General features: G+C 40.9%; 1 protein-coding gene across 1 annotated transcript in view; it reads right to left on the bottom strand.

The window, feature by feature from the left end:
* Positions 1 to 19206, bottom strand: part of FBXO3 (F-box protein 3) — a 33486-nt gene extending 14280 nt beyond the window's left edge. Inside the window, exons 1-5 of the mRNA XM_027562699.1 lie at positions 19061 to 19206; positions 14745 to 14834; positions 12313 to 12476; positions 1863 to 1977; positions 117 to 321 (exon numbers count right to left, since the gene is read on the bottom strand). Coding sequence (XP_027418500.1) covers positions 117 to 321; positions 1863 to 1977; positions 12313 to 12476; positions 14745 to 14834; positions 19061 to 19164 — 678 coding nt within the window. The 5' untranslated portion in view covers positions 19165 to 19206. The remainder of the gene's footprint in view (positions 1 to 116; positions 322 to 1862; positions 1978 to 12312; positions 12477 to 14744; positions 14835 to 19060) is intronic.
* Positions 19207 to 27684: the final 8478 nt, after the last annotated feature.

Below are 27684 nucleotides of genomic sequence, written 5' to 3'. Positions count from 1 at the left end.
AGATCTATAACCAAATTGCATAATGCTCTATACTCATTCCACAGTCTTGAAAATTCCTAATGCACATTTTATCATGACACATCTGAAAGCCACCTTTCAACACACTTCCCACTTACTGGACATTGGTAGAAGACTTCATTTTTGTTTCGGCCCTCCGCAGCTTCCACCGCTATGTACTGACTCAGACCAGTGTGTATGCAGAAAGTTAAAGGGAGACAGGATTTCAGTCCCTGTCTCTGCTGGAAGCCTCCAGCAGCCGTGTCGACATCTAACAAATCCTCAGAACGGTAGTGATTAGACAGCGCCATGCTTCCCAACAACCTGAGAACACAAACTCAAAAATTTAGTCAACTGCAACCTTTTGATAAGTACTAATTTCACACTGACAACTTTATGAAAACTGATTACCATGTCAATTCAAAAGCAGAAGTACATGAAACACTACAATTTCTATATATCTTAAATTCAAACTCTTGAGTGGAAAGATTATGATTTAAATTAAAAGCCTAAATGTCTAAATGTAAACCTTTTAAAAAGAAAAATAGTTTTATTGCTTTCAAAAACCTATCTTGCCATAATTTGCCAGCATTTTGCTATATATATATATGACTAATTTTATGTTTAAAGGAGTATATTCTCTCTGATACTTTTATCTTGATACAACCTTTAGCTTACTCTATCCTACCCGGCAGAATAAATGGAGATCAGCTTAAACCCTGTTCAAATTTTCAAAAACTTGGGATGTCTGGTGTCTAAACTCATCTCATGGTAGACAAACGAGAACAACACAGGTTTCAGTCTTTGCAAGAGTCTCATCCTAAGTCTCACTGAGCTGTGGACAGATAAAAATCCCTGCGTTGAACTCATGACCTGTTTGTCATGTCAAGTCTGAGCAACTCCTTTAGTACAGTTCTCTCCTGTTTGTTCTTGAAATATGACAATTTTTCCTTTTTGTCAAGTTGCAGCATGACAGGAAAACAACAGTAGAAAAATAAAACCAAAAACCAGTGATTTAGGCTTATCTAGTTCTAACTGCCCAGTATTTGACATCTGAACCTCAGTAACCTCAGTATGATTGATCACCTTCTAGATTGCCTGTACTCACTCAACTCTGATCTAAAATGGTAAAAGAGTCTCATGATGTTTCACACACATAGAGATATCAAATTCTAACAAGAACAATGCAAAATTCTCCCTAAATTCCTATTAGCATGTCACAAATGCAGTCTCTGAATTAGCTTCATTTCATAAGGGAACAAAAGGAGTAGAATCATTCAAAAAACAGACCTTTTAAAACTAGGAGTGAATTTGACAGCTACTGTATGTTCCGCTTTTACCAAAAGGACCCACAGTGACTACTTCATATCTTTTGGAAGTAAGTTTAAATTAGGCTATTCAATGATAGGCTACGCTTGAATAGGACAAAACTAGATTTTCTTTGGTTAAGTACACGTAGCTCTGAGCAAATTACTTTTTAGATGTATGATACACAGAATTTACAACAAGTTCTCCCAAACAATTTACCTGGCCTGTAACAAGGAAAACATTTCAAGGATTCAGAACAGTTCTAGTTAAATTATATATATACACACACACACACCCCCCTATCTCATGTCCCATAGCCCCACCTCCAACCAGACTTCATTTAAACTATAAAGATGTATTGATAGAAATGATGCTTTTGAGACATAATCTATTTTGGCAAAATCAAATTCAAGCTTTATATTTTGTCTTATGGATTGCTACAACAAACGAGAGGAAATTCTCATATTCCTTTAATCTGTTAAGAATAACTACAATTTGTTTACATTCTAGAAAATACTCTGTATCATAAAAAATAACCCAAACAGTGAACATCTTACCCAGGAACAACTAACTTCTGCCCATTGTGGATACGATAGGAACACCGATAATCATCAGGAAGCTTGCAGCCGATCTGAGCCTCCACAGCATCTAGGTCTTCCTCTCGAGCACCCTCTGCAGAGACACAAAAAAGCAAATTAAGAAACAATGATAGCCTTAATCTAAGAAGGAATTCCAATGTATCCGCTAGCCAATGAAACAATTTTAGACCAACTGAATTCTGCCTAAAAGGTACTTGCTGAAATATAGGGAAATGAACTGAATATTCAGAGAACCATTACATCACTTTAGATTGGCTGTAACATTTGAAGCACTTGAGCAAGCAAATTCCCCAGTTTCCTCTTCAGGGGGAAAGCACTGGCATTAAGTAAAATAAGGAATGGCAGGCACCAGTGAAATCCACAATAATTTTTCACATTACACTGCAAACTTAAGAGCTTAGCTCATTTTTCTTAATCTAATAAACTTCTCTATTTAAAAAAACTCTCCAGAAGTCCTCTAAACAGATGTTGTTCAAGAGTCTTAACCAAGCTTCTCAAGGGGGAATACAGGACTTAGGTGTAGGTTCATTCTAGGAGGACATTACCAAGCATTTGATTTTCATGTTTGTAAAGTATCATTACAAATACCAAGAGAAGAGAGTCACTCCTGGCAATGGCACACCAGGCTGCTGGGCCAAACCTTCTGCTTAAAAGTAGAAAAACTGAACAGAAAATTGGTTTCAAGGTTTTTGGAGAACCTCAAAGGCGGTGAGAACCAGCAGGGTCTGGGCAGGGGGAGGTTGGTCCAGAACAGGGAAACTGAGAGTTTAGCCATTGGAGCTACCTTGTCTTTGAGGCAACTACCAATTCTGAAAGCAAACGCATAGCTGAGAAACGGAGCAAAGCTTTCAGCATTATCACAGGGTTGAGAGTTTTCCAAAATTGATGAAAACAATTCAAGAACCACTATAATTACAAAGAAAATCGTTACCTAGACACATTACTGGAAAACTGCTGAAAATCAAAGACAAAGAGAAATCTTAAAAGCAACCAGAGAAGGGGAAAAGCCACAGTCACTTTCAGAGGAATGACAGTTAAATTACCAACAGAATAACAGAAGCTGGAATAGCATCTTCAGTGCTGGGGAAAAAAAAAAGCAACTGCTGACTAGAATTCTATATTCAGTGAATTTATACTTCAAAAGTAAAGATGAAATAAATACATTTTTCAACCAAAAAAATAAAAAATCTGAAAATAATTCAGCAGTTGCAGTCCCTCATTTAAAAAAAAAAAAATACTAATAGGAATTCTTCAGGGAGAAGAAAAATTACCCCAGATGGAAGCCGGAAGATACAGGAAGAAATAAAATGCAATAGAAGAGGTAAATATGGAGTTAAATCTAAAATCATATTGAACATATAAAAGAGTAATAATGTTTTCAAAGACATAAAATATGTTGAAAACTAAAACCATAAAACTATACTACAAAAGATAAGAGGGAGGGAATTGAAATTAAAGTATTTTAAGGATCTTTCATTGTTCAGGAAGTGGTAAAAATACTAATTTTACAATAGACTTTAATTATGTCAGATATACATATTTTAATTTCTAGACTAATCACTAAAAGAAGACGTTAAATAAGAAAGGAAAGGGTATGGAATAAAAGATAATTAAGAAGAATGCAAAAGAAGGAACACCTGCTTAGGTAGCACCAATAAAAAGCAGAAACAAGGTATGCACACATGCCTGCTCAGTCGCTCAGTCCTGTCTGACTCTTTGCAACCCCAAGGACTGTAGCCCACCAGGCTCCTCTGTCCATGGGATTCTCCAGGCAAGAATACTGGAGTGGGTTGCCATTTCCTCCTCCAGGGGACCTTCCCGACCGAGGGATCAAACCGCGTCTCCTGCATCAGCAGGTGGATTCTTTACCACGGAAACACCTGGGCTTCCCAGCAACATAGTATATTTACATTCAAATGTATTAGTAATTATATTAAATATAAACAGACTAAATAATCTAGTTAAAAAACAGACTGACAGACCAGATGAAAAACAGAACACAATTATATACAAGAGGCATATCCTAAAGATGTCAACACAGAAAACTAAAACAGCTCTACTAAAATCATACAAAATAGACTTGAAGGCAAATAGCATTATTTGAGGTAATGGAAGACTTTCCGTAAAGGAAAAAAGGTCAAAGTCACTACACAGGCATTATAACTTTAGTTATAATGTTTTGTACATTATAATTTGTACATTATTTTGTACAAATAATAGTTTTGTACATCTAGTAACACAGCTTCAAAATATATTTTTTAAATGACAGAATTAAAATGGAAAAAAAGACTATAATTATAATGGGAATATTAGTTTTCTACTGCCACAATATTAGAAGTGTCAAACAACACTCATTTACTATTTTACAGTTTCTGCAGGTCAGAATTCTGGGCCTGACTCAATTGGATCTTCCACTCAGGTCCCACGAGGCTGAAATCTCGTGGTGTTAACTGGGGCTGCTAGCTCATTTTATGCAGCCTTTACTTGGGGTTCTATTCCAGACTCACTGGTTGCTGGCAGAATGCGGTTCTTTGCAGTTGTAGGATTGAAGCTCTCTGCTCTGAGAAGCCATCTGCCATTCCCTATCAGCTGGCCCTCTCCACAACAAGCCAATTTGCTTGCTCATGGCCAACAGGAGAGATACTCATGCTTTGAATCTCTCTGACTTCTGGAAGGGCCCAGTTCCTTTTAAGTTCCTTCTGGGTCAGACCTGCTCAGGATAATTTCCCTTTTGATTAATAATTAATTCAAAAACAACTAATTTTTGACTTTCATTACATTTGTAAAACCCCTTCACCTTTTGTCATATGATATGACCTAATCACAGGACTAAAAGGCAAGAGTACTGGAGTGGGGTGCCACTGCCTTCTCCAAATTATATCCATAGTACCACTCATATTTAAGAGGAGGCTATCATTGTACCACAAGGATGGGAATCTTGGAAACTTTCTCGGAACTCTGCCTACCACAGTAAGGAATTTTAACATCTCTCTCTCAGTAACTAACAGAATAAGGAAACCAAAAACTTCATAAGAGTATAGATGATTTGAATAAGATTAACAGTTTTTGCCTAATTATATATATAGTACTAAATGGCAACAATGGCAAAAAATATATAGGAGAGATACATATTATTTTCAAGTATACATGGAATATTTCCCAAGATAAACTATATGCTGGACACACAACAAATCACAATAAATTTCAAATGACTGAACTCGTATAGAGTATATTCTCTGATCATAGTGGAATTAAAATATAAACTACATTAAAACGATTACTAAAAAAGCCCCCAATGTTTGGAAATGAAGGAATACATTTCTATACAATCCATGGGTCAAAGAAGAAATCACAAAATATTTTGAACTGCATATTAATGAAAACACAACATATTCAAACTTGTGGAATGAACTTAAAGCTATGTTTAACGGGAAATTTATACACCTAAAGGGATGTGAAGAAAATAAGAAAGGCTGAAAAATCTATAATCTAAGTAATCATCTCAAGTCAGGAAAAAGTGACAATAAAGTAAACTCAAAGAGATGCAGTCAGCAAAATTAATGAAATAAGAAATAAGATATTAATATACAAAGGATTGACAAAGACAAAAGTCAGTTCTTTGAAAACATTAATAAAATTGATTAGTCCCTACGTAGCAAAACTGATCAAGAATAACAGAGAGAAATAATAATATCAAATAATATCAGAAATGGAAAGGTAAAATCACTACCGATGCAACGAGCATTACAAAGATAAGAGGATATTATGAAAAATTTTATAGCAATAAATTGGAAAATGTGCATGAAGTGCACAATTTCCTAGAAAAACACAACTTACCAAAACTGACATGAGACTAAGTAGAAAATCTGAGTAGTCCTAAATCTGATAAAGAAATTGAAACTTAATTTAAAACCTTCCCACAATGAAAACTCCAAGATTGAATAGCTTCACTGGTAATATTCTACTAATCATTTAAACAAGAAATAAGACCAAGCTTACATAAACTCTTCCAGGGAACAGAAAAAGAGGCAACACCTCCCAACGCGTTTTACAAGGCCAGCGTCATCTTGATACCAAAACCTGACAAGAACATCGCAAGAAAGGAAAATTACAGGCCAAACTCTCGTGAGCACAGATGTAAAACCCCAAATACTAGCAAATCAAATCCAACAACATATTAAAAAGAAAAGATAATACATTCTAACCAAAGTAAGTTTACTCCAAGAATGCAAAACTGGTTTAACATTCAGAAAATCAATCAATATAATTCAGAGCATTAACAGAATGAAGTAGAAAGGGATTTGATAAAATTCAATTATTCATTTAAAACACAAAAACAAAAAACCCTTTCCCCAAACTAGGATCTTAAGGGACTTCCTTCAATATGCTAAAGAGTATCTACTAAAAACCTACAGCAAACATCATCTTGTTGAAAACTCTCCCACTGCCCCCATCATCTTGTTGAAAACTCTCCCACTGCAGTCGGAAAGATAAGGATACTCACTATTATCATTTCTACCCAATACTGTACTGAAGGCCCCAGCCAGTTCAATAAAGCAAGAAAAATAAAGAAATGACGTATAGGGATTGGAAAGCTAGAAATAAAACTGTCATTCTACCTCCTCAAGGATATGCAAATTAAAATCACCATACACACCCATTAGAAAGGCTAAAATAAAAGCAATGACAACATTAAAGTGCTAGTAGGAATGTAAAGGGGTAAAACCATTTTGGAAAATTAACAGTATTTTTTGAAGTTTAATGTAAGCATACTATACCACCCAACAAATGCAATCCTAGATATTTTCCTGATAGAAATATGCTCATATATACATCAAAAATGATTTATAAATAGAAATAGAGTCATAGACATAGAAAACAAACAGGGTTGCGGGGGAGGGATAAATTGGGAGACTGGGATTGACATATACACACTACTATACATAAAATAAATAACTAATAAGGACCTACTGTATGGAACAGGGAACGCCACTCAACACTTGTAATGATGTACATGGGAAAAGAATCTAAAAAAGAGTGGATATGTGGATATGTATAACTGACTCACTTTGCCATACAGCAGAAACTAACACAACATTTTAAATCAACTATGCCCTAATAAAAATTGCTTTAAAAATGATTTACAATATTATTTATAATAATCAAAGACTAGAAATAAACTATCCATCAACAGTAGAATAAATATATAAACTGTGGTCTAATCATATAATGGAATGTTTATACCGTAACAAAAATGAACAAAATACTCTTACACACAACTGAACCTCACAAACGAAACAAATACTTTACACAAAACACACAGTTAATCATGCAAATTATATAAAGTTCAAAAAGAGAGAAAACTACTCCGTGGCATTAGCAATCAGGATAGTGGTTACCCCTGAGAAAGAGAGAGGGTTCGAGGTACACATAATTATTCTACTTTATGACCTGAAGGGAAAGTTCACATTGCAACAGTTTACTGAGTTGTACACTTATGATCTGTGAACATTCCTTCGTTTATTTTTTATTTTTGATCTGTGCACATTTCTCTAGGCTGGTTAACATCACTAGTGATAGCCTGTGGATATCACATACCTCCAGCTATATGATAAGAGAAACATTTCACCTCGGTAGTAACCTGAAAACCTCTTAGTCCAGTCTAATCAGGAGTAATACTTTAGACAAAGTCGGTCTGAGGGACATCCTGCAAAACACCTGACCAGTACTGCTTCAACTGTCAAGGCTGTGAAAGATAAGGAAAGGCTGGAAAATTTCCACAGGCCAGAGGACAGTGAGGAGACACATGGCAACTAAATGCCATGTGGTATTCTTGACTGCGTGCAGGAACTGAAAAAGGATCTCACTGATGGAAAATCTGGGGAATTGCAAATAAAGTCCAGAGTTCAGTGAGCAGTAATGTGCCAGTGAAGACTTTAGTTTGACAGATGCCCCACGGGGTGGTATGTTAGGGGAAACTGAAGCTGGCCGAGGGGTACAGAGGAACCCTCTGTGCCATCTTTGCAACTGTCTTGTAATGTAAATTACTACAAAAAAAAGTTTATTTTTTAAAAAGTTCAGTATGAAAGTAAGCTGAATAGCTATCTGAACCAGAAGTTGAATGAGAAAAAATTACTATTTATATGGTTAGTGCTACATGTTGAACATTTAACATGTAACATTAAGAAACCAAGCATTTCTTGAAAACAGATAGCAAGACAGAAAAAAAAAAAGTTAAATGACAACAAGGAAACATGGTGAAAGACAAATATAAAGAAACATGTTTTAGAGGGGCATTCTACTCTAACAGAATTTGGAAGCCAGACAGACCAGGGTCAAATCTCAGCTCTACCAATTACAGCTGGCCCTCTGTATCCACGGTTGTGGAACACAGGATACAAAGGGTCAACAATGGGACTTGCGCATCTTTGGATTTTGATATCCTGAGTGAGCCCTGGAACCAATCCGTTGTAGATACGATGGTATGACTAGACTGACTGTGATCTCTGGCAAGTTATTTCACCTCTTTAATCCGGTTTCCTCCTCTGCAAAATAGATGATGATAACCACCTACAGAGAATTACAGAGAGGATTAAGTAACTTTTGTATGAGGAGGAGGTGAAAAGATTACTAGGTGCCAAGAGGCCTAGAGTTCTAGAGTTCATCTCTGTTCCTCACCAGCTATAGGACCCTGCATACGTCACCTAAACTCTCTGAGACTGTTCCTTCACCTATAAAAAGAAAAGGGCTGTTAGAAATCAGGGATCCACAAACTACAGCCTGCAGGCCAAATACCACCTACTTCCCTAAATAAAGTTTTCTTGGAACACTGCCACACCCATTTGTTGTTGAATTGTCTATGGCTGCTTTCCCACAATAGCAGAGCTGAATAGCTGTCACAAAGGTCAACTGCCTATCAAAGCCTAAAATATGTACTAGCTGGTCATTTAAAGAAAAAGTTTGCTAATCCTTGGTCAAAATAATCTCTAAAAAGTCCCTTGACTCTAAAAATGTTAAGCCAACACTTAAGGTTAATATGAACTTCAAAGACATATGATATATACCATTAGACAGATTGCAACCTGGAACTTCCAGATATGCAAGTTGATTTAGAAAAGGCAGAGGAACCAGAGATCAAATTGCCAACATCTTTTGATCATTAAAAAAGTAAAGAGAAATCCAGAAAAACATCTACTTCTGCTTCATTGACTATGCTAAAACCTTTGTGTGGATCACAACAAACTGTGGAAAATTCTTCAAGAGATGGGAATACCAGACCACCTGACCTGCCTCCTGCGAAACCTGTGTGCAAGTCAAGAAGCAACAGTTAGAACTGGACATGCAAGAACACACTGGTTCCAAATTGGGAAAGGAGTACGACAAGGCTGTATACTGTCACCCTGCTTATTTAACTTATATGCAGAGTACATCATGAGAAACGCTGGCTGGATGAAGCATAAGCTGGAATCAAGATTGCCGGGAGAAAGCAATCACCTCAGATATGTAGATGACACCACCCTTATGGCAGTAAGCAAAGAGGAACTAAAGAGCCTCTTGATGAAGGTGAAAGAGGAGAGTGAGAAAGCTGGTTTAAAACTCAACATTCAAAAAACAAAGACCACAGCATCTGGTTATCACTTCATGGCAAACAGATGGGGAAACAATGCAACCAGTGACAGACTTTATTTTCTAGGGCTCCAAAATCACTTTGGATGGTGACTGCAGCCATGAAATTAAAAGATGCTTTCTCCTTGGAAGAAAAGCTATGACAAACCTAGACAGCATATTAAAAAGTAGAGACATAACTTTGCCTACAAAGGTTCATCTAGTCAAAGCTATGGTTTTTCCAGTAGCCATGTATAGATGTGAGAGCTGGACAATAAAAATGGCCGAGTGGGGAAGAAATGATGCCTTCGAACTGAGGTGCTAGAGAAGACTCTTGAGAGTCCCTTGGACTGCAATGAGATCCAACCAGTCAATCCTAAAAGGAATTAACCCTGAATATTCATTGGAAGGACTGATGCTGAAGCTGAAACTCCAATACTTTGGCCACCTGATATGAAGAGCCGACTCACTAGTAAAGACCCTGTTGCTGGGAAAGATTGAGGGCAAGAGGAGAAGGGGACGACAGAGGATGAGACGGTTGGATGGCATCATTGACTCAATGGACATGAGTTTGAGCAAACTCTGGGAGATGGTGAAAGACAGGGAAGCCTGGTGTGCTGCAGTCATGGGGTCGCAAAGCGTTGGACACGACTGAGTCACTGAATGACAACAACATGCCAATATACTATAATTTCAAGATACTTAATAAAAATTTTCCCAAGCCCAATGCCTATCTGCTTTCCAAGTTTCCTATCTGTAATCTCCATACCCTTGAAAATGAGTCAGGGATTATGGCCCCTGAGATGAATTAGCTAAGGTTCCTGATTCAGTCCTAGAACTCATGGGTCTACATGAATAGAACCCCCGATTTTCTAGATTTCAGAGCATTTGTCCTATTCCAACTCATAGCAAAGACCCTAGAGAACTGGCACTTAGTAGTAAAACAGGGGCTGTTAAGGAATTCTCTGACAACCTCACCTCCAACCACTAAGTACACAACTGTGAGCAGGGAGCCTGGGAATACCAACTGAGTGCCCCCCTAAAAAACTATAAAAGAAAAAAGGAAGAGGCCGCTATGTACCTTTAGTTTCTTCCTTTCCTGGTAGCTCCGTGTCTCAAAGGAGAACAATAAATATATTCTCATATTCCAAATATCCTAATATTAGACTAGCTCTCTAAGAGTCCTAAAATAATCTAAACAGAATAGGTTTTCTCTTCCTTCAACAGCTGTTAAGACCACAGCTCTGGAATCAGTCCTGTATTCAAATCCTGGCTCAGCCTTTGCTTTATGATGGCAAACAACTTACTTAGATTTTTTTGCCTCAGGTAGCTCACCTATAAAATGAGAATAGTAATTGCCTACCTCATAGGATTTTGGCAATTTAAATGGAATAATACACAGTACTTAGCTTAGCGCCTAGCTTTGTGTTTAACAAATACTAGCTACTGCATGCTTGCTTCATGCTACATCACTTCAGTCGTGTAGGACTCTTTGAGACCCTATGGACTGTAGCCTGCCAAGCTCCTCTGTCCATGGGATTCTCTACGCAAGAACACTGGAGTTGATTGCCATTTCCTCCTCCAGGGGATCTTCCCAACCCAAGGATCGAACCTGCATCTCTTACATTTCCTGCATTAGCAGGCAAGTTCTTTAGCACTAGCACCACCCAGGAAGTCCACTAAGCCTTACATATTTTACATATCACCACCAAATTACCTATTTTCAGAATTATTTTCCTCTTGAAATTTTTCAACCTCACATACGAAGTACATGGTATTTTTCTTTTCTTTCAAGGAAAAAAAACTAATAAAAATATTAATCAAGGGTACTGTCCTTCAAAGCTCTACTCTCTCTACCAAATTATTCTTTCTTCTACTTCCTTGCAATTCAGTTTTAAGTAATTGGTCATGCAATCATGATTGTATGAAATTCATATTTGCATGGAAAAGTACAGCAGAAATATGAAATGTAAAAGGAATGCCCTTTCAAAAGAGACCTCAGTTCAAAAGGAATACGTTTGAGAAGAACTAATTCCAATTTCAGCTTAGCAAAACCAAAACACATATAAAATTCCTTTTAGTGGAGAAACCTGAAAAAAATTGGAGGCTAAAGCAGATTAAGTAGCATCTCCAATCCATTTATGTATTTCTTGGGCATAAATTTAAAAATCAAAGTAATGGGAAATAGCTTGTTAATATTTCTTGCCAAAATTGGACAATAATACTATGGTAGACAGAGCACAGATTCTGGAGTCAAATTAACCTCACTTCAAATCTGAGTTTCATTATTCTGTGAGTGTCAAAGTGGGGATGAAAGTTTTCCCTATTCTATTACGCTGCTCTTCAGATGCTTAAAAACCCGGTCTGTCAATATTTGGTCTTTCCTAATACCAGGCTGTCAAATAAACACTTACTTGTACTGAAAACAGGGAAGAGGGTTGATACAGCAGGCAATGCTTCAATTAAAAAAAAGTCTTTTAAAAGAAATTACAATAGGTATCCTCAAGCAATTTTAGCATTACTAGTTTCTTTACGTAAAACAAATGTAAAGATCAAATGAGTTCAGCTTCCCTTCTAATAAAGAATCATGTGGGTGCCGAGGTGGGCAAAAATAGGGCAAGCACTAGAGCCAGTGTCCTCTGCGCAAATTAGGCTTCCCGTTTCCTTGACCAAATGTGAATGATGCGTTACAGATACTGTTGGATTAGCACAGATCAGCACAGGAGATAGAAACCTAAAGTTATTTAACCTATTTAAACTAGAGTCACTAAAATGAAGAAGGGAGACCTTGTATTCCCAATACCTTTCAGAGATAAAACCATCCGAGGACATCTGGGTTCCAAGTATTTCTTGAGATCATCCCAGGCCTTTTTAATAGCAGCATAATGGTCAATATATCGTCCTACATCAGAGTAAGTATCAATGAAGAGGGATTTCCAACACTGGTTCTTCTGTGTTTTCTCTTCCCTAAATAGATTTAAAAATAAAATTAAAAATATTTTACAATGAAATTAGCATATATTTTACACAATTACCAACATACTTTATTGGGAATTTGTGGCTACTTTTGTCTTCCTTTTCATTTATTTTAGCTACAAATGAAGACTAGATAATAAACAGTGACACATACATCAAAAAATTTAACAAGTTATTCCTGGAATAGTGAGATTATGAGTCACTTATTTTTTTTTACTTTCTATTTATTATTTTTTTAAGTTTTCTAATCCTTAATAAGATATAATATGAATAATATATGGGATATGAATTTCAACTTACTCCTAAAAACATACCAATTGTAAAATTTTAAAATATATATTTAGCTTTTCCATTTTAGAGAACATTTAGAAACTAATGACAGGCTATATTAATCTAATATATCTACATTGGATTAACCAGAGAATCAATATAGCACAGCAAAGGAACCAAAATTCAACATTTCTGTTTGGTACAATTCCACAAACATTTACTGTCTATTTAGCCACTGAGGACATTGAAAATAAGGCATATTTTTTGCCTTCAAAGAATGTAATCTAATCAGGGAGAAAGAATGAAATATAAATTTAAGAGTCAGAAGTGGTACAGGATAAGGCAGCCAGAATAACACACTAGTAGCTTGGACCTTATCCTCTAGAGAGCCACTGAAGAGTTGTAACAGGGGAATGAAAAGAGTGGACCTGTGCTTGTGGTTTGGGAGGGGTGTACTAGAGGTATATACCAGAGGCACAGGCACCGGTTGGAAAGGTTCTGCAGCAGTCCGGTAAAGGACGATGAACTGAACTAAAGCGGTGGTGGCTAAATGAAATGAGAAGAAAGATCCAAGAAACATACAGGGGCTAAAGTCAAAAAGGCTTGGTCACTGAATGAGGTAGGGAGAGAAGGACAGAAGAGACGCAGGATGCTTGGATGCCAGGATGGATGGTACCGCTATGACGGCAGGAATACAGGAGGACCAGGTTTAGGGATGGGGAGAACAATTCAGGGTGTTGTATGTACATGTGTGTGTGTGTTTTTTGGGGTGAGAGGAGTGGTAGGAAAGAAGTAACCTTTTATTCATCTAAGTAATACACATATTATTAAAACCAAAAAGTACCGAAGAACTTATAATGAAAAGCTAGGCAGTCTCCTGTTCTAAATCCAACTCTTCAAAGGAAACTAGTTACTTCCGGAAAGTATCGCTATAATTCTAAATGCTTATTCCTCTAGCTGTTTTTTTAATTTTTTAAATTTTTGGCTGCACTGAGTCTTTGCTGCTGCGTCTGGGCTTTCTATAGTTGAGGTGAGCGGGGGCTACTCTCTAGCTGTGGTGTGATGGCTTCTCACTGCAGTGCCTTCTCCTGTTGCAGAGCACAGGCTCTCGAGCACATGGGCTTCAGCAATTGCAGCGAGTGGCCTCAGGAGTTGAGCACACAGGCTCAGTAGTTGTGACACACGGGCTCAGTAGTTGTGACACATGGGCTTAGCTCCACAGCATGTGGGATCTTCTTGGACCAGGGATTTAACCCATGTCCCCTACAATGGCTGGCAGATTCTTAACCACTGGACCACCAGGGAAGTCCCTATTCCTCTAGTTTTTGATTTATCAATTTTATATCTATCTACTGATACCCCAAACAATAAAAGGTCAGGATGAAGCAATACTTAAAATTCCTTCTTCCTCATTCTTTCTCCTTCCAATGTTTAGAGGCTCTGTTATTTTTAGTTCTACTCAATAGCTTAGCTTTAAATAATATTTTTAAACCTCTGTTTCTTGCTTCATCAACTTCAGTTACCACCTGACTCCCCTCAACCTAAGAAAAAGATATTAGCAATCCTACCCTTTCTTTCACCTTTTCCAACTCCCACCTTCTGTCATGTACACTTTTATTCTATCAAATTAATTAAAATTTACTGAATTTGGTGAACCCTGTGGGTCATCCAGTGGAAAGTCTAGCAGACAGTTATGCAAACAAATCTGGGGTTCAGTGGCAATGTCTGGCGTGGACACTCAGGTTTGGGAGTTAGAAGTATACAAGGCATCTCTACAAATTGCAGCAGTGCATGCAGGAGACTTCACAGAGGGAGAAGAGCAGTTAGCCAAGAACAGAAGCTTGGAGAACACCTGCGTTTACTGGCAGGCACAAGAAGAGCCATCAAAGGTGTTAAAGAGACAAGGCTTAGAGAGGAGAATCAAGACAGACTAGCACTAATGAAAGCCAAGAGCCCAATTTCAAGAATACATGTTTCCCAAATACTCACTCGGATATCAGCCAGTATTTTTTGCAATGTCTTCTCCACAGCGGATCATGACTTGATAGCTGGCTGAGTCTTCGACTGACATAGCAACAGCTGGCAGTAACCAGATTCATGGTTAGTATAAAAGAAAACAAGAAAGCAAGTTAGAAATGATGATGAAAATATTCAATGTTAAGTTCTGTTTTGTTCCTTTTGCTTTTCTCCCACTATCTACCCTTATAACCACAAAACAGTCTTTTCTAAAACCAGTTTAATGTGTTAGCTAGTATAATTACCTTGTGAGTAGTGAAATCTCAACTATTTGAGTTCACAAACACACTGCAAAATGTTTACAATTTTAATTTTCATACAAAAGTCTATGAAACATATAAACCATTGGATTTATTTCAAATCAAAGAGTTTTCCTATACTCATTATTGGGCAGTAATCATTTCTATAAACAGAAATGTTATGCAGATGTAAAGAAAGTGTTTTTTCTTTTTCAGATCTGTGAGACATTTGATATTAAATACATAGGCCTTCTGTTTGTTCTAATTTTTTTTCTTAACAGGAATATGTAGCCAAAAACACTTTTCAATTATAGGAACTATTGGAAAACCCACTTATAAAAGATGTTAGATTCACAACAGTTCTGATTCAGTATCCATGGCTATTCAACTTAGGGTCAACTGCTCAAAAATATGAAATATTAGAAATTATTTTCTTATTATATAGAGATTTCTAACACAATAGTGCTTGATTCCTGTAAATCCTTCCCTATGTAATTAATTCAAAAAAGAATGAACTTGAGATTTTAAAAAATGGATTTCTATCCTTTCAGAAGAGAAGTCACAAGTTAGAAAAAGTAGGTAGATATTAAAAGATTTTACTTGGGCAATAACTAATCAATTAAGGGAATCTTAAATTACATAGGATTTGTCAAGGCTGTGAGTGGGGCATGTTAAAAAACAACTAATGCTAAACAGAGTAGGCTTTGTTCACTTTTCAGATTTTACACAAACATCATTCTCATCCTTTAGAGCCACTCTCAGGAGACGCCCAAACTAACATTCGCAAAACTAGGAATCCCTCCAATTTTGTGAATTCAAGAGTCCCCTATCTCTTTTTTAGGTCCTTTTCTATCAATATCCCAAGACTTAAACACCATAAAAGAATCTCTGGAATGTGCACCAGAGGTGATTATTGATGGACATTAAGGATGAAAACTACTGTCCTAGAGCTTCTGACTCATTCGGCATGGGGTGAAGTCTGTACCTCGGGCATGATATGTATATTTTTAAAGTGCCACATATAATTCTGATATGCAGTGAGACTCAAACTGTGAAGTTCACATTACACAATGATCCCAATAGACTAATCAATCCAACACAATCCAGTTCAGCAAATATGTACCAAAACCTTCAGAAGGTTAGCAATGGGAGGGACACTTGAAAAATCTGAGCTACATACTACAGGAAAGTCACAGTACATTGGAAACTTTTCTGTGGATAAAATTCGATGGCATTTGTGTCAACTTGTTTGGGCTAAGGGATGCCCAGATAGCTAATTAAACACTATTTCCTGTCACATGTTGCTGGAAAAAATGAGCCTTCGAACTGGCGGACTAAGTTAGCCAAACGGCCCTCCCCAATACGGGTGGGCATCATCCGATCCATTGAGGGCCTGAATAGAACAAAAAGGCAGAGGAAGGCTGAGTTCGCTCTCTGCCTGACCACTAATTTGGGACACTGATCTTATCCTGCCTTTGCACTCCTGGTTCTCAGGTTTTAGAGCCAGATGGGAATCACTTCTCCAGCTCCCTACCCTTCAAACTATATCACCAGCTTTCTTGGGTCTCCAGCTTGCACATGGCAGACTATAGGAAAAAGCCTCCACAATTCATGAGCAAATACCTTAAAATAAGCCACACATACACACACATATTGGTTCTGCTTCCTTCAAGAACCCTGACTAATACAGTATTCAACTCAGTTTACTTCTGCAAACATTTATAGAGGGATCATGTCACTTTTGTTTAAAACTTTGATTACGACCTAAAACATTTATAATAAATTTGAACTCCTCACCTTGTTTTACAAGGTCCTTCATGATCTCACCAGTCTCTGCTCAGCCTCTCTGCCTATAACTCACTCCCTACCTCCTGCAACACCAGTCTTCTAGCTCTTCCAGCAGGCTCTGCTATCCTCCAATCAGCTCCTGAAAACACGGGTCCTTCTGCCAGGACTGCTCTATGCTGTCTATCATACATGGCAGCTCCTTCCAGTCTGAATCAGCTCCTTAACAGAGTCACTGATTCATTTCCTTCATAGCACACAGCAGCTCTTGTAATTATGCACTTGTTCTCCATCTTGCCCATTAGACTGTAAGAGCTTATAAGAGGGTCCTTATGTGTCTTGTTCACTATTGTTGCCCCAGCATTTAATAGGCTGGCACACAGAAACGATCAAAAAAACAAACAAAAACAAAAACAAAAACCTGTTGAATAAACGGTGACTACAAAGACAAACAATACAGTCTTTATATTTAAGAAATGCACAATCTGTCTGGTATGGTAAATGAACTCTGCAGAGGGAGGAAGAAAGGTAGAGATGGGACTCAGGAGAGGGGGTCTTAAAGGAATTCATCTTGCTAGGATGAGAAGAGGGGAGCATGGTATTCCAGGCAAGGTCAAGAGTTTAAGCCACAGAACAAAAAAGGCACAAGTGTGGTATGCTGGCTGAGGTCAATTTGGATAGAGTGGACCATGTCAAATAATAAGGGCCTTAAATGCTCCCTGAAGTTTAGGTTATAATCTGTAAATAACGAGCAGCATTACAGGATTTTTAGGATCTGTCTTAGAAAGATCATTCTGAGAGCAAGGTAGCCCATTAGATCAAGAGTGTGTGTAGTGTTAGATTTCTAAAAGGCTATAAGTGTTAGTCGCTCAGTCGTGCCCGACTCTTTGTGACCCCATGGACTGCAGCCCACCAGGCTCCTCTGTCCATGAGATTTTTCCAGGCAAGGATACTGGAGTGGGTCACCATTTCCTTCTCCAAGGGATCTTCCCAACCCGGGGATCGAACCCGGGTCTCCTGCACTGCAGGCAGATTCTTTACCAACTGAGCTACAAGGGAAGCCCTTAAAAGGCCCTAGCAACACAATATTTCAGATGAGAGTTTGCAGCTGGAACAGACTTTTCCAAAGAAAAGACAAACTTTATTACAAGCGTGAGTAGAGAAAAATTTGTTTTCTAGAAAAATTAAAATGTTACAGGTATTAATGTAGATAGCAGCCAGAAACTGGAGTTATCTCTCTGTCACCACTTAGCTAGACAAACCAACAGCTGCCACCAACTTCAAGAAAGCTGCATGTCTACAAGGATCCCTGACAACACAGGGTACAGTCACCAAACTGCTAGAATCCAATGGTTAATCAAACAAAACAAAACGAATCTCTCCTACCTATCCTTAAGAGGGCGACTTTGCCTCCTCTGCAAATACATATGGTGGCCCAAGAAAGAGGCATGCCACCAGCTGTCAAGGGTGTAAACAGCGCCATTTCTTCCACCATTCCAGGCAGTCCCAAGCGCTGAAGGAACCTGGCATTTAACCACCCCTACCAGCAACCGGTGTTTATTTTTGGAACAGACGCGGGCAACTTGGGAAACCCAAAGCATACAGGAGGGAAGATGGTCACCTGTATCGCAACACCGGAAGTCAGTACCAAAACAAAATCCAACATGCAACCGTGAGGAAGAAGGCTGAAAACGAAACAATTATACAGCAGAGAAGATTGAAAGTGAGCCTGCCAGATATAACGTTGCCGCAGAAGTCGCACCCAGGGGTGAGGGGGTCGCCCGGCTCCTCTCCCGCGTCCCACTGGCCCACTTTGGCGCCCGACTCCGAAGGCCTCCGGCCCAGGCAGAGAGAAGAGGGCTCTGCCGCCGGGACGGAGACTTTTTCAAAGCGGCCAAGGCTGCCGGGATCGGGCAGAGACGCCGGGGGTCCGGAGGTGCGGGCCGCGGGCGTCCGCGGGCCGGCAGCGGGGAGTAGTATCTCCCCGCTTCCAACTGGGCCTCGCTGAGGCCCGGGAGAGAGGGCTCTTGTCGCTCCTCAGGCCTGGGCCCCGGACGCGAGGAAGACCTCAAGGCGGGGCCCCTTCCGCCGCGGTCTCACCCCGGCCCCCTGAGGGACCCTGCAGGATCAGGGTGGCCCTGGCGTCACCTTCTAGGTGACACCCGAGTCCAGGTTCGGTCGGCGAGCCGGGCCTCCGTCCTTCCTGCCTTACACCACCTCCCTTACCCGCGAACCCCACCCCTGCCATGTGCCTCGTCCCATTACTTGATTAGGTCCCGGTAGTCCAAGAAGGATAAGATGAGGAGCAGGGGGTCGGTGGGCAGCGATTCTAGGGTTAGGGGCGCCGACTCGGTATCCATGGCCGCCATCTTGCCTGGCCCAGTGCAGGCCTGGCCACGCCCCGGCCACGCCCCCTCCGCCACAGCCCGCGCCGCTCCCCAGCCACCGGCACAGGTTTGTTATGTAATCGACAGGAGAGCAGGATAGCCCGCCCACAGAGCGGCCCGATAGGCGGTTCCCCGGAAGGCTCCGCCTTCTGCCTTGCCGGCTGAGCGCGCGTGCCCCGGGATCCGGCTTACCCAAGCTACTCTAGGTCTGCCGAGTGCCCCTGTGCTCTCCCTTAGATTCCCCCGGGCTCCCTCCTCCCATTCCGATCCCTAAACCTGCCCAGTCCGGACCTCTTTGAGAGTTTATTACTAAATTTGATTGGGTCACTCTCGCCCCTCACGAGAAATTTTACATCCGCTATCCTGGAAGCTTGGCCTCAAGTTCTCTCTCTGTCTTTGGTCCCGAAATCCATTGTTTCTCTTCGTTTTCCGACCGAGAAATCCCTCGTTTCTCTTTTTAGCCTCCCTGGCCCGGCGTGTCGCTTACACACAGCAGGAGCCTTGTCCACTCTGTAGGGGGCAGAGTTGGGAATCAACTAGAGGCGCTGGTGGAAGGCTCTTCTTCCAAACTAAGGAAATGGTTATCGAGGGCATAATTTTAACCCCCTCCCAAGTAAAAGGTGCATAGGGTCTGAATCTATTTGGTGCTCTCAATTTGGTCGTCACGGTTGTTTTTCAACATTTTAGGGCAATGCAAGTGTATAATAAATTTTTGTTTTTGCCAAGATTTCTTTTCAGAGAGTTAAGTACTTCAGATGTGAAGGGGGGGTTGAGGCCTCAATGGGCTTAGTTGAAGCACTGATGGTCACTCTTAAGCTTAGACAAGAAGGTGTTAAATTGGAGATGGGAGACATGTCCTGGACTGAGAGCTAAGGAATAGATCACTTAGCAGATTTCTTCTTTTCTGTTTCTTTCCCAATGCAGTGTGATGTAAAGAGCTTGAGGGAGTCCAGTCAGACCTGGACTTCATCAGTTCAGTTCAGTCGCGTCCAACTCTTTGTGACCCCATGAACTGCAGCATGCCAGGCCTCCCTGTCCATCACCAACTCCCAGAGTCCACCCAAACACATGTCCATTGAGTCGGCGATGCCATCCAATGATCTCACCCTCTGTTGTCCCCCTCTCCTCCTGCCCTCAAACTTTCCCAGCATCAGAGTCTTTTCAAATGAGTCAGCTGTTTGCATCAGGTGGCCAAAGTACTGGAGTTTCAGCGTTAGCATCATTCCTTCCAAAGAAATCCCAGGGCTGATCTCCTTCAGAATGGACTGGTTGGATCTCCTTGCAGTCCAAAGGACTCTCAAATGTCTTCTCCAACACCACAGTTCAAAAGCATCAATTCTTCGGCGTTCAGCTTTCTTCACAGTCCAACTCTCACATCCATACATGACCACTGGAAAAACCATTTCAAACGCTAGTAAAGTAATGCTCAAAATTCTCCAAGCCAGGCTTCAGCAATATGTGAACCGTGAACTTCCAGTTGTTCAAGCTGGTTTTAGAAAAGGCAGAGGAACCAGAGACCAAATTGCCAACATCCGCTGGATCATCGAAAAAGCAAGAGAGTTCTAGAAAAACATCTATTTCTGCTTTATTGACTGTGCCAAAGCCTTTGACTGTGTGGATCACAATAAACTGTGGAAAATTCTTCTCCAACACCACAGTTTAAAAGCATCAATTCTTTGGCGTTCAGCTTTCTTCACAGTCCAACTCTCACATCCATACATGACCACTGGAAAAACCATAGCCTTGACTAGACGGACCTTTGTTGGCAAAGTAATGTCTCTGCTTTTCAATATGCTGTCTAGGTTGGTCATAACTTTCCTTCCAAGGAGTAAGCGTCTTTTAATTTCATGGCTGCAGTCACCATCTGCAGTGATTTTGGAGCCCAGAAAAATAGAGTCAGCCACTGTTTCCCCATCTATTTGCCATGAACATGCCATGATCTTAGTTTTCTGAATGTTGAGCTTTAAGCTAACTTTTTCACTCTCCTCTTTCACTTTTATCAAGAGGCCCTTTAGTTCTTCATTTTCTACCATAAGGGTGATGTCATCTGCATATCTGAAGTAATTGGTATTTCTCCCAGCAATCTTGATTCCAGCTTGTGCTTCATCCAGCCCAGCGTTTCTCATGATGTACTCTGCATAGAAGTTAAATAAGCAGAGTAACAATATACAGCCTTGACATACTCCTTTTCCTATTTGGAACCAGTCTCTTGTTCCATGTCCAGTTCTAACTGTTGCTTCCTGACCTGCATACAGATTTCTCAAGAGGCAGGTCAGGTGGTCTGGTATTCCCATCTGTTTCAGAATTTTCCACGATTTATTGTGATCCACACAGTCAAAGGCTTTGGCATAGTCAATAAAGCAGAAATAGATGTTTTTCTGAAACTCTCTTGCTTTTTCCATGATTCAGCAGATGTTGGCAATTTGATCTCTGGTTCCTCTGCCTTTTCTAAATTCAGCTTGAACATCTGGAAGTTCACGGTTCATGTATTGCTGAAGCCTGGCTTGGAGAATTTTGAGCATTACTTTACTAGCGTGTGAGATGAGTGCAGTTGTGTGGTAGTTTGAGCATTCTTTGACATTGCCTTTCTTTGGGATTGGAATGAAAACTGACCTTTTCCAGTCCTGTGGCCACTGCTGAGTTTTCCAAATTTGCTGGCATATTGAGTGCAGCACTTTCACAGCGTCATCTTTCAGGATTTGAAATAGCTCAACTGGAATTCCATCACCTCCACTAGCTTTGTTCGTAATGATGCTTTCTAAGGCCCACTTGACTTCACATTCCAAGATGTCTGGCTCTAGGTGAGTGATCACACCATCGTGATTATCTGGGCCGTGAAGATCTTTTTTGTATAGTTCTTCTGTGTGCTTGAGGGAGTCCAGTCAGACCTGGACTTCATACATCTGTTGTTTACTAGAAGTGGAATGGTGAGCTAGTTAATTATGCCTAAATTCTATGATCCTGTTTTCATGTGTGCATGCTCAGTGGCTTCAGTCGTGTCCACTTTTTGCAACACTATGGACTGCAGCCAGCCTCGCTCCTCTGTTCATGGGCTTCTCCAGGCAAGAATACTTGAGCGGATTGCCAAGCAGGGAATCTTCCTGACCTGGGATCAAACCCAGGTCTCTTGTATCTCCTACAGGCAGATTCTTTACCACCAAGTCACTAGGAAAGCCCATGTAACTGTTTACTCAGCTCTAAAACTATCTGTCCCCTAAAGTGGTTTATGGATGCCCATAAAGATTTGTGTAAATGACTGGCTAGATATCTAAAAATGTTAATTTTTTAACAACCTGTACAAGTCTGTACATACATGCATCACCAAGTTTTACAAACTTTGCCACATTCCGGAGAAAGTTTCCTACTATTTGGAAAAGAGGAAATGATTCTACCTTTCCCATTCCACCCACCCCCAACAACAAAATACTCCATTTCCTCAATTCACCATACCATTTAGTCAGTTCAGTTCCTCAGTCACGTCCAACTCTTTGCAACCCCACTCACTGCAGCACGCCAGGCTTCCCTATCACCAACTCCCGGAGCTTGCTCAAACTCATGTCCATCGAGTCGGTGATGCCATCCAGCCATCTCATCCTCTGTCGTCCCCTTCTCCTCCTGCCCCCAGTCCCTCCCAGCATCAGAGTCTTTTCCAGTGAGTCAACTCTTCGCATGAGGTGGCCAAAGTACTGGAGTTTCAGCTTTAGCATCATTCCTTCCAAAGAAATCCCAGGGCTGATCTCCTTCAGAATGGACTGGTTGGATCTCCTTGCAGTCCAAAGGACTCTCAAGAGTCTTCTCCAACACCACAGTTCAAAAGCATCAATTCTTCGGCGTTCAGCTTTCTTTACAGTCCAACTCTCACAGCCATACATGACCGCTGGAAAAACCATAGCCTTTTTCTCTATACAGACCTTTGTTGGCAAAGTAATGTCTCTACTTTTTAATATGCTGTCTAGGTTTGTCATAGCTTTTCTTCCAAAGAGCAAGCATCTTTTAATTTCATGGCTGCTGTCACCATCTGTAGTGATTTTGGAGCCCAAGTAAATCAAATCTCTCACTATTTCCATTGTTTTCCCATCTGTTTACCATGAAGTAATGAACAGGATGCCATGGTCTTCATTTTCTGAATGTTGAGTTTTAAACCAGCTTTCTCACTCTCCTCTTTCACCTTCATCAAAAGGCTCTTTAGTTCTTTGCTTTCTGCCATAAGGGTGGTGTCATCTGTATATCTGAGGTTATTGATATTTCTCCCAGCAATCTTGATTCCAGCTTGTGCTTCATCCAGCCTGGCATTTCGCATGATGTACTCTGCATATAAGTTAAATAAGCAGGGTGACGATATACAGCCTTGACATACTCCTTTCCCAATTTGGAACCAGCCCATTGTTCCATGTCCAGTTCTAACTGTTGCCTCTTGATCTGCACACAGGTTTTGCAGGAGGCCGGTCAGGTGGTCTGGTATTCCCACCTCTAAGAATTTTTCACAGTTTGTTGTGATCCACACAGTCAAAGGCTTTAGCATAATCAATGAAGTAGAAATAGATGTTTTTCTGGAATTCTCTTGCTTTGTCTATGATCCAATGGATGTTGGCAACCATACCATTAATGCCTTATAATTATGGTTTTGTCTAATATTTATAACCCTTTTCCTCCCCCACTCACACTGTATTAATTGTGTTTTTTATTTTCTGTATCTTATGATGTTTTGACATCCTAAAAATCTTGCTGACTAAAGGCAGACTGACCTCCCAGGTCTAGCTAGTTTCTAAAGATAACAAACAGCTTGGACACACCTCTCATATGCAAGCCAACCACCCCCTTTATCTAACTCTCACACACAGAGCCACTACTTCCCCTGCCCTGTGTCATCTCAGGCTCAGGTACCAGGCAATGAGAGAACACCCCAATGGTCCGAAGACCCCCATGTATTGTTCAGATCAGCCAGTCCCAAGCTGTTTGTCCTGGGCCAGGAAGATCCCCTGGAGAAGGAAATGGCCACTCTCCAGTATTCTCGCCTGGAAAATTCCATGGACAAAGGAGCCTGGCAGGCTATAGTCCATGGGGTCACAAAGAGTCAGACGTGACTGAGCAACTAACACTTTCACTTCACTTTTCAAGCTGTTTACTCTGCCCTGCCCAATGCAAACTCAGATAAAATCTCTGGCCTAAATTTGCCTCTTGCTCCTGCTTCTGCCTCCTGACCCAAACCTGATGCTTCCACGGGGACCCTTCATGGCATGGTGTGCCTCTTTCTCTAGGGAAATGTAATTAAAAAAAAGAAAAACTTCTTTCCATGGCATTGACCTTGTCATGGTGTCACTCAGTCACCTCCATAAACTGAAATCCTACAGTACGAATGAGAGACCCACCCAGCAAAAACCCAAACTGAAGCAAACAAACAAAAAAACCCTTGTGCTTACATGTCTTACTTCCAAACTATTTGTGCACATATTTAGACCATTTACTGAATTAGATTCAGGTCAGTTATTCCCTGTCTGTCTCTCTCATTCTTAATCGCTCAGTCGTGTCTGACTCTTTGTGACCCCATGAACTGTAGCCTGCCAGGCTCTTCTGTCCTTGGAGATTCTCCAGGCAAGAATACTAGAGTCAGCTGCTACATACCAGTCTGTAAACTCTGTCTTTTACATCCTTATTACCCAGGGTCTAGTATGACATTCAATAAGTAGAAAGTTTAAATTCAGGTTGAATGGATAAAGACAGACCTCTCATTTCTATTTACAAGAGAACCGTACCTGTTGATACAGGAAAAGTTCATAAAGGCATTTGATCCTAATTCATGTTTGTCTCTATTTCTCCCTCAAATGGGCTACTTGTTTTAAATCTAAAAGCTGGTAGGAGTTTCATGCATGCCCAGTCACTTCAATCATGTCCGACTGTTCGTAACCCTATGGACTGTAGCCTACCAGGCTCCTCTGTCCACGGGGTTTTCTGGGGAAGAATACTGGAGGAGGTTGCCATTTCCTCCTCCAGGGGATCTTTCCGACCCAGGGCTGGAACCTATGTCTCCTGCCTTGGCAGGCAGATTCTTTACCACTGAGCCATCTGGGAAGCCTAGTTGGAATTTCAAGTAGACTGTCTTTGCTTCTGCTATCCTATTGCATTTTCCTCCTTTTTAGACTTGGTCCAGTTATGACCTAATGAGAAGACCAAAAGTGTGAAGTTACTCTGTCATAGCTAGGATTAAGGTGAGGTAAGAGACATACTCACCTGGGACACAAGATTCAAGGGAGTATGAAAAAAAAAAAAAACCCTCTAATCAAGATGAGTAATATTTTAATGCAATATTTTTTTAAAAAATGCAAAACCCCCATGGTGAACAAAATAACAAAATCTTAGACAAAAATGGGATCCCACAATGCTGTGCAAGCCATATTGGACCCTAAGCCAAAAGGGGAAAAAAATGTGCACTTAAATATATGTTTTTATGACTTTTCAAATGGTTATTGTTTTTTACTGGAAGGCCAGAAGGGAGCGTTCAGGTAGAGGACTTGCTTCCCCTATGTAGCAAGGCTAGAGCTCCTGCCATCCTTGGGTCAGGGATACCATCAGGTTGCCAGCCCCTTCTGTGATAGACCATACCTGCCCAGGGAAGTGACCTCAGCCCAGACTCCATTTTTCTCCCCAACATGGTAGGAAGCAGGTTGAGGAGGTTGAGGGGAGCAATGCAGGTGAGCAGTCCCCAGGAGAGCCCTTTTCTAGGCTGTTGGCTTCCTGTCACTGCCCTCCCCCCACCCACCATACCCCCAGTCATGGCTGGAAAGGTGTAGGAAGAAGGAGCTGGGACTTGGCTATCTGGGTCCCCTGGATTAAGGTCAAGGGTGAGGGCTCCATAGCCTTTGTGCCCGGGTGGGAGCGACAGTCCAAGTCTGCTAATGGTTTTGGAAGCTAGTCTCTAAAGGGCATGGAAGGATTTCACCAAAATAGCATTTATTTGCCATTAATATTCTTTCTTTTTGTTAAATTAAGTCTTTATTGAATTAGTTGCAATATTGCTTATGTTGTTTATGTCCTGGTTTCTTGGCCATAGGGCATATGGGATCTTAGCTCCCCTACCAGGGATCGAACCTGCACCCTCTGCATTGGAAGGCGAAGTGTTAACCACTGGACCAGCAGGGAAGTCTCTATTTGCCATTAATATTCTTGTGGTACATCAGAATGCACAAGATTCTGAAAGAAGAGTTCATACATGGCATTAAAAAAGAAGAGATTTGTCTATTCTCTCAGGAAGAGAGAGAGATAATGCCTGAGAAATAAATACACTCACATGTTCTCTTTAAAAGCCCAGTGTCACCTTGGTTAGTGGCAAGTAGTTCTTAGTGCCCAATACCCTACCTCCTTACACATAGTTACACTTTAGCTTCATCACTCCCTTCATCACATCCTTCATCACTTCATCACTTCATTACTGTGGCTCAGACAGTAAAGAAACTGCCTGTAATATGGGAAACATGGGTTCAGTCCCTGGGTTGGGAGGATCCTCTGGAGAAGGGAATGGCTACCCACTCTAGGATTCTTGCCAGGAGAATTCAATGGACAGAGGAGCCTGACGGGCTACAGTCCATAGGGTTGCAAAGAGTCTGACACGACTGAACAACTCATACTTTGTTTTACTAGCTTCATTGTCTTCAAGGTTCCCATCAGCTGTTTCAGTAAGTCCTCCAGACATTCATTCATTCCTTATTACTTGCCAGGACCTAGGCTCAGGACTGTAGCAATCAAGACAGGGTGCTGTTCCTACTTGGATGCAATCACTCTTTAGAAGGTGAGAGATACACTTCCTGTTTGCTTGGGGAGAAGCAAATCCACATGGCCCTGAAGTCTCATTTTCTCCCTCGTTTTCAGGGTTTAGCAACTAGCTGCATCAGCATATCTGAGTGTGCTGGGAGGCAGAACAGGCAGTTGCCAGACACTGAGTTTTAGAGGCTCTTGCTAAATGCTGTAAATGGTGGCCTCGCATGTCCCACGCGCCCCCACCAACCCCACCATATGTAAAGCATCATAGTTTAGGGTCCCTCTGTATTGACCACTCTCTGGGATGTGTCCAGTCTTCTGCCTCCCAGTGGGACAGTGAAAGCTGTGAACTGAGATGGGGAGGAAGATGGGAGTGGGTCTGGAAGTAGGGCATTTTTGTGTATTTTCCTCCTTTTCTCTGCTTGTAGACCCATACCAACATTCTGTATTTATACTGCATGGCCTGGGTAGTGTGTGTCCTGGGCCCATGAACAGTAACTGCTGGAGGTAACCTGGAGGTCACACACTGCTTTGTCTCATGCTAAGTGTTTGCGGAAATGGCTCTGACCAATTGGGCCTCTCAGAAACAGGAAATGTTCTCAGGAAGTTCTCATGGGGTCCCGTCAGGTTGTAGGGCAGGCCTGGGACTGGACTATGCAAGCCTTGTTGTCAGCTCTTCTAGTGGTGGTGAGGCAGGCCTGGCATTGGGAGCCCAGGAGATGAGGGGGTGGGAAGACCAGGATGGAACTA

Source organism: Bos indicus x Bos taurus, chromosome 15 (assembly GCF_003369695.1).
Source record: "Bos indicus x Bos taurus breed Angus x Brahman F1 hybrid chromosome 15, Bos_hybrid_MaternalHap_v2.0, whole genome shotgun sequence".
In the NCBI taxonomy this organism is placed as follows: Eukaryota; Metazoa; Chordata; class Mammalia; order Artiodactyla; family Bovidae; genus Bos; species Bos indicus x Bos taurus.
The sequence above is the reverse complement of the archived record's forward strand: the minus strand, read 5'-3'. Positions and strand labels throughout refer to the sequence as shown.